Raw genomic sequence first — 11,156 nt, 5'->3', positions numbered from 1 at the left:
CTTTCACCACACATGCGCCGAAAGTTCAATTTTTCGAAATCGTTGAATTTTTGGTGCATTTGTGGTGAAAAATAGTATACACTCCATGGGAGTGAAATTAGACCACCTCGCCTTCGGCTCGGGTGACAATTCTGCCCGCTGTTTGAAGTAGTCTACTTTCCCTCCCTAGGTGTGTAATATACTATTTTCAATGATCAAAGCAGTCTGACTGGGAGATCAGAGGTTCGGGAGGAAAAAACAATTGCCTCATTCGGTAAATACATACGTATATATATATATATATATATTAATATACATTTAAATATACATTTCAGTATTCGCGTGGATTCGTATAGAAATATAATCTGAAATAATCCTAAGACTATTTAGTTGTTGAATAATGTCACTAGATGTGTGACTAAAATTTTTTTCTCATTTTTTTCCTTTAAACTCGGCACACATTGCACATCTTTTCGCAGGAATGAAAGAATAGTTTTGTATAATTGGAAATTCTTTTTCATGTATATTATAGATATCCAGAAAATACGTAAAGACACACACGCGCTCCGCTTGTTTTTCCGCACTAGGGACGTTTTTCTAAATTATCGGGATCGTGGTGTTTTTTTTTTTTTTCAAATTTTTTTTATAATGAACAAATTATGGACTAAAGACTGCTGGATATGTCATAAAGGCGATGATCAACTACGTCTACATAAGTTTGGTCCAATTTTTCTCGTAACACGAACACTTTTTAATTTTTCTTGTTTTCGCAGCTCGTTCTTTTTTTTCGTTAGTTTCGTCGATTTATTCCAAAGCACAACGATTTTTTTTATGATTAATGTACAATTAATATATAATACTATTTAGGCTGGATCGGTCGAAGCAACAATCGCCCCTTTGCGGATGCTTTATTCTCTTATAACTTTTTTCTTCTATATTAATTTTTTTTTACAACACGTGTCACGAGATAATCCAACCGTTCGCTAAGCGGAGGAATCATCCGGATAATTCACGTGGAAACTTAACGAAGGATATTGGAAATATCGATCGGTTGATTAAAACAGGTCTGTGGGAAGGGAACGACGTTAAATATGACGCGATCGTTTTCTCGCATTTCTTAATACCTGTGTATCCGTGTCAGCTCGAATTATATAACGTAAACCAACAAACGAATTTTGAGTACAAAAGCACCGTTGTGGATTGAATTCCTCCGAAAAGTAATCAATTTTTAGAGTTACCACCAATCCATTCTTCAAATCATAAAATCTTAGCCCTTGGAGCAGCTCGAAAAGCGAGTCATCTCAAAATCGATTCGAATACGTGCAACTTTCGAAAACTCGACCTTCGCTTTTCATGCGGCTCTCTGTAGTACCAAACACTGTCGTTAAAAAAATAGTGTTTCGAAATTTTGTTGTAGGAAATTTCACGTCCCTCCAAACTCTTGTACGGTTTCAAGTTTTCATCGCACGAGTCATCCAACCTGGGGTGTATGATTCCGCGGTACATCGGCGAAGGGGAGAAAACGAATGGCGCCATCGAGGCTTTTGTCTTTTGGAAGTTTCGTAATAACAACAATATATAGACTATTTTCTTATCCACGTTAAAAACGTCCTTTCTCTCTCTCTCTCTCTCTCTCTCTCTTTCTCTTGACCTCTCTGCTCTGTCTCTCGAAACGAGGTTCAGAGTCTCTTATTGTTTTCCGTTTGTACTTATAATCTATGTCTCTTACTTGGCTCTCTCCTCGTCGCGGTTAAACGCCACCTACGGCATATATATTTAAGTACATTGATTTATTGCACTATTTTTACTCTTCTCTCTCCCATTCTTATTTGCATATTTTTCCTTTTAATACTTTGCAGCCTTTACTTGGAGGCAACGAGCCTCGTGATCGCTTCCATCTCGTATTCGGACTCGTGGACTCGAAGCTTCCTTCTTCTTTTCTCATCCAAATAACAGACTTCGGCTTCGTCCTCATCTTCCTCGTCATCTTCCTCCGCGTCTTGTTCAACGAAGGGACCGCATCTCGGAAAGGTCCATCTCTTGTTCGAAAGATTGTAATCCCGCGCGCGAGCTATTTCCATGGCTCGACGCTTCTCCGCGTGCCGTCACAGCTTCGTATGCTTCACGCTGTCCGTCCAATAATTTTGTATTGTCATCGCCTCGAGCGAATTTAGGAACGAATCATTGTCCAGGCTGTACATCTCTTCGGAATTGTCCTTCGGAATTCAAGTAAGAACGGTGTCAAAGTTCAACATCGAGCAATTTATTTATTTATTGTTAAAATAAAATAAAACTTACTCGTATCGTCGAATCGTCGATGTAACCGGAACTATCGGGATTGCTGCATTTGTCACTGTTCAGAGTCTGCGGTGGATTGAGATACTTGCGTCTGCGAAAAAAAAATATAAAAAAATGCCAAGTGTAGACGAGGAGTTATTTCATGTTTTTATTATATTATATTCCGTCGAAAAGAAAGGTTTTATAATGTACCTGTACATTATAAAACCGAGACTGGCCATCGTGCTGAGTAAAACGATTGTGGCGAGACAACTTCCGGTTATGGCCGCGATATCGACGATGGACGGCGACGACGATGTCTCGATTTCCCGATTAACGCTCTCAGCCTCAAGGAGAACCTGATTGACGTTTACATCGGAAGCTCGATCCTCCGCCTCCTCCTGCTCCTCCCTGTCGTCTCTTTGAAAATCGCTCGAAAAGGCGTTTCTCGCTCTACTCAGCCGCGTCGATTCGCTGATCCCGGCTGTAAGAAAATCTCAAAAGATTCGTCGAATACAGCAGCTTGTTCGTCTTTCAATTGTGTTTTCCCATCAACATTTTAATCAGCGGGTATATAAAAAGAAAGGAGAGAGAAATGCCAAGTAGCATCGAGAAGAACGACGTGTGGGGGAATACCTTGAAGAATGGAGGCTGCGGTGGCGGAAAGTCTCGGTTCGGCAAGTTCTTGATCGATTTCGATGTCCTCGGAGCCATTGAAAGTTCTGGTGGTAAAATGTTGGCGGTTGACGGTGGTGATGCTTCTGGTGCTATTGACAACGAGTTTGATTCTGGCCCCTTCGATGCGCAGCGGTAAAACGGTTAAATCTTTATTTTCTTGATCGCGGCTTTTGGAGCTAAAATTTTTGAGAGCCTCCGATCGGCCGGTCGGATTGTCATTTTTCTTCTTTCTTCTTTCGGGAGTTTTGCTGGTGGTGAGTAACCAGGTTATTTGACTGTCGTTCTCACCGCCGGAGTATTCGACGACCGAGGAAAGCTTCCTCGTGGTCGATTCGAGCCCGGCCCCATCGAGGCGATGATCGCTGTTCGCCGATGCGAAATTCGCCTTGGACGGCGAGTCGTACGAACTTATGGCCTTGGCAACGCGGAAACTCCCGACCGTCGTCCCGGGCTCGATTCCCGCGCTCTCCATAATCGACGACGCCTCACCGTTCCTCCTCGATGCCGGCTGTTGCTCTATTCTCGGATCCTGGGTCGTCGATGGTAACGGGCTCGCCAGTAATAAGCCTGGCAACGCATCATTATACATTTAAACAAAAGCATCCTTTCCAGGGACCAATATTTAAACTTTCATTCCTATCGCCTCTGGAGGCGTAATAAAAAATTTCCGGGCGGGTAAATAACTCACCGGCCAGTTGTGCGGTAACCCAGAACCAGTGCATCCACCAGTGAAGCGTCATCGCGTCATCCGTAAGCTCGCGCACTGCTGCTGTTCGGACAAGACAAACAAGACAAAACATAATTGGATCGAGCTCGATAAGTCGAATAGATTGGAATCTTATCGCGGCGGCGATACGTATCCGCTTCGCCGTCGATTGCGGCTAAGAGAAAGTTGCGAATTTTAAGAATCGCTCGTTATTGCTTTACTTTCGAAACGGCAGCTCGAAAATCCGAGGAAACTATATTAATCGATGCGGAACGTCGCGCTTATCGGGATATTCATCATCGATTCCTCGTCCACGCTTATCTCTCTCGGCTCGCTCGTAGATATCGATACACATTTATGTATACGACCTCCCCGCGCAGACTCGCCAGAAGCACTGCTCTTTAAGCAAATCGTGCCTCTCGCAGGTGTCGTATCCAGTTGCGCAACTCTATTTTTTTTCTTTCCTTCTACTTTGACGCACAAATAATAATAATAATAATAATAATAATAATAATAATAATAGTAACGAACGGTTGAAATATCTCGAGTTTCTGTATATTACGCCGTAGGATGGCTTACACGCGCGGAAACTCTATTCGTATACATGCTCGATCGCGAGGAACGCGGCTGTTGGATAAATTGCTGCGAAAAACCATATATGAAATTCGAGTCTCCCTTCGCGCCTCTCGTTTCCGACTAGGAAACCGTTTTTTGATGATTCAGCGACTGCTGTTGCGGATGCGAGTGTACGTCCAGTTTATCTTGGAAGTACTGTTATACGCACGTTGGCGGGGGGTACAACGGTACCGAAAGAGAGGATGGACGAGAGGAGTTGACACACGCGAGAGAGTTTCTCACTAAATTACACGTTCGTACCTCCGCGAATAAAGATATAAATATATACAATAATGATACTGCAACGACGCGAATAGCTCGAACCGTCATTTCCTAGTCAGTGTTTAACAATTTTTTTATTTCATTCTTTTGTTCGGCCGGTCGCGCGCGGTAACAATAATACGGAATTGTAAGTTTCGACGATCAAATGTTTGCATTGGTGGTCGTTTAGTCTCGCGGAATAAATAATGACGCGTAATGAAGGCGCTCTCGCGCGTTCGTTAAAATTGTCGGAGGAATCGGTCGCGTGTCGCCCAGCGAGGAAGTCGCTCATTAAGCGACCCGGCCAATTAACATTTAATTAACGCTCCGGGGACAGTCACGAGCACGACAATTCAATGCTTTTTTCATCATCTTCGAAGCGACGCTGCATCGATATTCATTAATCTCGAAAGTGATATGTATCAACACCGCCGTGAAAGAATAAATGTTGATTTTTACTCTCTCACATACACCGAGAATTGGCCGTGTTTCGCAGTGTTTCTGTTTTTTTTTTCGAAATCTCATTCAACCGATTAGAAAGTGCACTATTTTTTAGCCAAGTTGACGGGCTCCGGAAGATACGGGTCGGGGAAAAAACGAGTCGTCGCGGGGAACGCCAAAGTTGCAGCAGTTTTCTACAAACTTTCTCCCTCGAATCCGTTTCGCGATTCTATTAAAATCTCCTTCATGCGATTCTTCTTCGATAAAAAACATTTTTTATTTCCAACTTTTGCCATGCAGCGGCGTTCGACTTTTCCCTCAGCGAGCTCAAAATTCCTGTGGAATCGCTTCGAAGCAACGAGTGCGCAGCGGAGAACCGAATCGGCAGAGTTTCGAGCGGTGTCTCCGTCGACGTTGGACGTAGCTACGTCACGACAGGCTGAATTCGCGAATGTGTAAAAAACAATACGGACTCACGGAGCGTGAAAAAGACTCGAGGCTGTGATACAGGATAGAGAAAGATGGGATGAGAAGAAAAAAAGAGCGAGAGGCCCGGCCGGATGTCGCAATCCCATCACTCCTCTCCGCCTGCCTGCCTGCTCTGCAGCCATGAAATCCGCGCAAATGAAGAAGGAGCGCGCGCACCCAGACACCGTCCAGTCCGAGCTCAATATCTCGTTAATAATTCTACCCACCCGGTCATTACGGTGCATGCGTTTGATCTCTCGTTGAAGAAACCCCCGCGAGCTATTCGGATTAGTAGCGCGACGCTAAGATTTTAAGACTCGGAGCCTCCTTAACCCACTTTCGTATATTCATCGCGCAATTTTAAATCCCACGTTTCCGGAGACTCGGATCTGCCCGGGTTTCGCGCAAACATCGCGCGCGGCGTTCTCGCGAAGCCACGAATCGACTGGATTTTCTACTTTTTTACTGTTTATCTAGGCAGAGGAAACGCACGAATTTAACGACTTTTCAAATGTAATTCGCGCGATGGAGACTCGACCTTGGTTCGCGGCAGCGGCGGTGGCAATATATTCATCGTGGAAACATTTTTTTTTCCTCTCGCATGTGCGTTCCGTGGCTGTTGCCGGTGGGTTATGTACAGCAGCGAGTCCAATTGTGCGTGACGTCGGAAGTTATTGCGCAATCATCTCATGCGGGATGAGAATCTTTGACTCGATCGATCATTGATTTTCGTTTGAAAATTTTCCACATCATTCGCTATTAAAACAACCGAACAACATTTCGACGTGTTTTTCCAGCCGCCTAAGCCCACTTGTAATCATAATGCGACTAAACGAGCAGCGTGTTTACCAACTTTTACTTTCACTTCATGCTCCAAAGGATTCGATTGCACGAAGACGCTCGCTGCCGCAGCAGCGAACCGTTCCATTTGCTCTCGCGCCTTCTTCACCGCCAAAGATAACGAAACTACAATCCTCGTAGACCAAAGAATTTCCCTCGAAAGATCTCTCGAAGCTGTCATTTCCGCTACTCCGAACAAAAGTCCATTGAATCCGAGTTTATTTTTTTTTTCTTTTCGTAATACGTTGACGAAGGATAAAAGTTTGCGAGGGGCGTAAATGCATCGACGCACCGTCTAAGTTTGAGGCACCGAATTAACATACGGAGAGCGTATGTTGTTATACTCGCAGGGGGGCATTGACCGGAAGTACTTTCTACGAGGGCATATAAAACGACTCGTCCGTGTACAACGGAATATGCCACGCGGGGGTTGAGAGAAAACGAGCATCGAGTCTAAAGTCGTTCCGAATCGATACCGCCTTTTCGACTCTTATTTTCATTCATTGACAAATTACGCGAGCGTTATCGATTCGGGGCTTGTAATTTCGGGCACGTCGATCGAGAGGGCGGTAAAAATGTTCTTTCTCCAATCGGCAAAGGCGCGTGTCGTCCCGTAATATTTGGTACGAAATTTTTTAAAATTACGAAAGGATTGATGCAATATTTCACACAGAATAAAAATATTGAAATTTGAAGAAAATTGGCAAGTTATTTCAAATTAAAAGAGGAAAAAAGAAAAATGTTGAATAAAATATTAGGGTAATGAGAGGCACGGAATTTGCGCGGAGGGTTAGGGCGGATGACGAGATTGTAACCGGAGCCGCGTGTGTCGCTCGTCTCGAATAAATGTAAGCGCAGAACCCTCGAGATAGCTCGAAAGAAATGCGAATGGCTCTCGAGTACGAGGCACGAGACTCTGTATACAAATGTCGATGTAGCTACATAGATATATAAATAAGACGATGGCACGCGCCATCCGCTCTGCTTTCATTAAATTACGCGACTCCTCGCGGTAGACATGAGCGTGTATTATTCATTTTAATGCGATAAGTAAGTAGCGTTAACAGGGGGGAAAAGAAAACGCGCGAGATTGACCGGTGCGCGCGTTTATCGCACGCGTAAATGACGCCGAGTACATGAAAATGTAACCCGCGACGATCATTCATTCCGCAATGTTTATCACGGAAAAATGTGGTTTAATTAGCGTTTTCGCTCCAATTAATTTATAATTCATCGGACAATATACGAACGCGTTTCGGATCGCGAATAGCCTGGAAATTAAATAAACCGGAAGTGACTCGGTTTCTGCGAGAGGATATCGCATCGAGGAAAGTGGCCTTCGACGATGACCTTGAAGCCTTCGCAGTTGTTTTTGCTCTTTATTTAATTTTTTCCAATAAATTTGAGAGTGCCAACTGATTACAGTTTTTTTGTGCTCGCAATTGATTTTTTCCATTTTTATTGATGTTGAATTCTTCAGCAAATTTCGAACGACATTTACTGTTTATCTTGTGATTATTTTATCTCTCCAGGTGTGTCCGATCGTACGAAAATCCAGGTCATCACACACACACGCGCGTACACGCACTAGAGCAAAAGACTTTTGTGATGAGCAAAGCCACATCAATTTTTCCCTCCTCCTCCTCCTCGTTCTATTCTATATACTTCTCTCTTTGCACTCGTTTTATCGCCCGTCCGGCTTTTGTAAACTCCTCTAACACGCTCTATACTCGCTCAAGTATATGTTCTAGCCTCGATCACGTATCCGAAACAGCCTATACCGCGCGTACCCTATCAACCACGTTTGTCCTGTATTCCTTTTAAACGCAATTTCTTTTCTTTCAACATGCAAATATCGTGCTACCGTTATACCTTGTCCGAATACATACGTACTCGTAGCACGTTCCAAAATCTCCATAAAACTGTATTCGAAAGCTGCGCGGAATCGTGCATTTTATGCACCCAAAACCAGTAAAATTTCATTGTCTTTGAAGATTGACATTACCGAATCTTTCGTTTTTTCGTAATTCTGGCCCACAATTTAATAAAAACAAAAAAAAACCTTGGTTAAGGCGATCGTGATAGGCGTCGTTAACAATGAAAAACAAATAAAATTTTTAGACGCAACGGTGACTCGATAAATAATCGAAAAACGTGGTTTCTAGATTGACCTTCAAGATTTGGCAAACGACGAAATATATGAAAAAAAGTACGTTTTCGATCGTCGAGATCGAATACGAATAGGAATATTCTTTCGCACAATCGGTAGCGTTTACAATTACTTCGAAAAGGATGAGTAAAAGCCAAGACCCGTGAGCACTCGAGAATGTCAGTCCATAATGCGAACAAAAAAATAAAATCTTCGACGCGCGAGACATTTTCCTGCACGATCAAATGTCAAATCACGAGAGAACATATGAAAATAGTTTTTCCATAGAGATTCCCACTGACACGCGATTCGAACCAGCAACAATACAAATTTCCGATGTTAAAAATAATTCCTGCACCATTTGCAAGACGACTGGAGTGAATAAAAAAAAAAAAAAAAAAAAAAAAAAAAAAAAAAAAAAACAGGGAAGCAAAGAATAAATAACAGCTCACCGTTCGCGTTGATACCGCTCACTGACTGTTACATGACACTCGAACGTAAAAAGAAAATTAATCGAGTGTTCTCGCGAAAGTACGGAAAACAGAGACGATTTTCCAGTTGTTTTTTGTGTGAAACACACGGGATAAAAAAGCGCGACGTACGCGTCGATGTAATGGATGAGAATTAGACGCTTTTATTCTTGTTCATTGTTCCACTTTTCAATAGTCCTTCCAATGGTTTATTGAGATTTTTTTTTGTTTTCAAGGTGTACGAGGACAGTACGCCACGGGAGAGAGAGCCTCGCGATAAACGTGCCCGCGAGCATCGGTGTCGCAGACTGTCACTGTTCTCGCCATTTTGGTTCACACAGGCACAAACGCACAAACACACATTGACTCTTTTCCCTCTCTCTCGGCTTTTGGCTTGTTGTAATTCAGGTTCCCGAGTCTTCGAATCTTCATAACGCTGTGAGAATCCAATCTCCCCCCCCTCTGTTTTCCTTTCATTCCGCCGAGCCGCCGAGGGAGCGAGGGAGGTAATAAGCAGGTGCGCGCATGCGTTCGATAGGTACCACTGTGCTGTCTGTCTTTTTTTCAGCAATTTTTTTGTCTCTCTCTTTTTAACGCAATTTGATGGCGATCCTCTTTACCGATAAGGAGTTTTAAGCTCAAAAACCATGCACTGACAGCCACGAAGGCCCATCATATACACGGAATGGTCCCCTGAAGTAAAGATTGTTTGTTGCTATAATTTTTGGGTCTATAAAAATGTCATATGTTGAGTAAAAATATTATTTCATTGCACAATTGATGAATCTACATTAATTTTTCTTCTCTATAAAATGTAAAAAAATGAGCGAACATCACGAAACTGAGAGCGAGCGAAGTATCCCGCGCGGCAGAAAAAAAAGAGAGCGAGAAAACCTCATGCGTCGCAGACAGCTTCGGCTCATTCACTCCGCGTGGCAGCACCTCCCGGCCGCGCCAGTACTCCAGCCAGCAATTCGGGTAGCCGACGCGAGGTCGCTCTTTGAAACCCCCCAAAGAAAACTTAATTAGGCGCGATGGCCGCGATCAAAAAAATAATTAACATTTGAAACTCATGTGTGGCACCAATAAACCGTTCAGAAGTTACAACTCAGGCCGTACTCTCTGTTAGAGAAGCTTCTAACTAGCTCGACAATTGCATTTTAAAGGGCGCTAGCTTACGATTTTGACGTCGGTCGATCGCGGCTGATTAAATCTTCTTTACCGGGCGACGAAGGTTTATTGACGCGAATTTTGGTTTCAAAAATCCATCTCGCGCTGGCTGCCTGGAACTACTGGGCTGCTAAATCTTTTTACCGGCGAAAACGACCGTGGCGACATCTCTGCTTACCGTCCGAAACTAGACCCTGACGTTAGGCTAGGTTCTCGAGCCCTAGTGATTTTTCCGGTATTTTAGAACAATCCCTACCGATCGCTAGCGCCAGCTAGCGCGCTCGAGCGGTGCTGCTGCTTGGCGTGAGCGGCCCGCAGCTGTGTCTGCTGTGTGCGGCACGTGAGGTATTTCACTCTCTCTCTCTCTCTCTCTTTCTGCCGAGCGGGGGGGTAGTTCGTTCTCTCTCAGTTTCGTGGCGATCGTTAATTTCTGAACACTAATAGAAAAAAATGTAAACCACGAATAACAGGTCGCGATATTTTTTCATTCATATAGCGCGACTGTAATGAAAAATGTATTCTCTATACGCACTATTGAACATTGAATACTTATTCATTTCGTAACAGCAGCAACTCGAAATATCATAGGAAATGGTCTGTAAAAGTTTGAGGTGCGAAACGTTCAAGCTTCTCGATTCCGCCACTGGTAACTCTAGTTGTCAAAATTTTACAAGTTTCAAGTCCACGTATCGTTAGCAAATACTTCTGGAATGATCCTCGTATACCTCTTTTCCATAGAGACTAGCTTTTTTCACTCGCCTCGTCGGGCAAGCCTGGGTTTGATCCGTTTGATCCAGCGGCGGAACTGCCCTATTTTCTACAGCTATATACCGCGAGAAGTGGGAATATAGACGAACTTTTCGATGCTCGTCTACTCTGTTCCAGATACCAAGCGAGATTTTCAATGCCCAAATTTACTATCTTTTGGTATATCAAATATATGTACGTATTATCGTTGAAAATTATCGGAAAGACATTTATATCGTTCCGTTTATTTCGTGCTAACTCGCTTTGGTCAGTTTGGCTATTTTCCAGGGTCACTTGTAGCTCAAAGCAATATAAATATTATTCTGTAAGCGTTTTGGGTTCGAAGCGTCGCGAT

The 11,156-nt window shown here is 43.5% G+C and overlaps 1 protein-coding gene across 3 annotated transcripts; it reads right to left on the bottom strand.

Moving 5' to 3' along the window:
- Positions 1 to 552: 552 nt before the first annotated feature.
- LOC122418443 (uncharacterized) lies at positions 553 to 9,251 on the bottom strand. 3 transcript variants are annotated; one of them, XM_043432666.1, is made up of 6 exons: positions 8,867 to 9,251; positions 3,623 to 3,703; positions 2,893 to 3,501; positions 2,470 to 2,740; positions 2,278 to 2,368; positions 553 to 2,195 (listed from the first exon to the last, which is right to left on the bottom strand). In XM_043432666.1, exons 2-6 carry the CDS (start codon positions 3,672 to 3,674, stop codon positions 2,085 to 2,087), a joined length of 1,134 nt encoding a protein of 377 aa, XP_043288601.1. In that variant the 5' UTR covers positions 3,675 to 3,703; positions 8,867 to 9,251; the 3' UTR covers positions 553 to 2,084. The 3 variants fall into 3 exon arrangements, with proteins under 3 accessions (XP_043288601.1, XP_043288599.1, XP_043288600.1); XM_043432664.1 differs by having other exon boundaries at positions 2,470 to 2,752; positions 8,867 to 9,250; XM_043432665.1 differs by having other exon boundaries at positions 2,470 to 2,752; positions 3,623 to 3,700; positions 8,867 to 9,250.
- Positions 9,252 to 11,156: the final 1,905 nt, after the last annotated feature.

The sequence above is a fragment of the Venturia canescens genome, chromosome 11 (assembly GCF_019457755.1).
Source record: "Venturia canescens isolate UGA chromosome 11, ASM1945775v1, whole genome shotgun sequence".
NCBI classification, from domain to species: domain Eukaryota; kingdom Metazoa; phylum Arthropoda; class Insecta; order Hymenoptera; family Ichneumonidae; genus Venturia; species Venturia canescens.
This window is presented reverse-complemented; position numbering and strand designations above follow the sequence as displayed.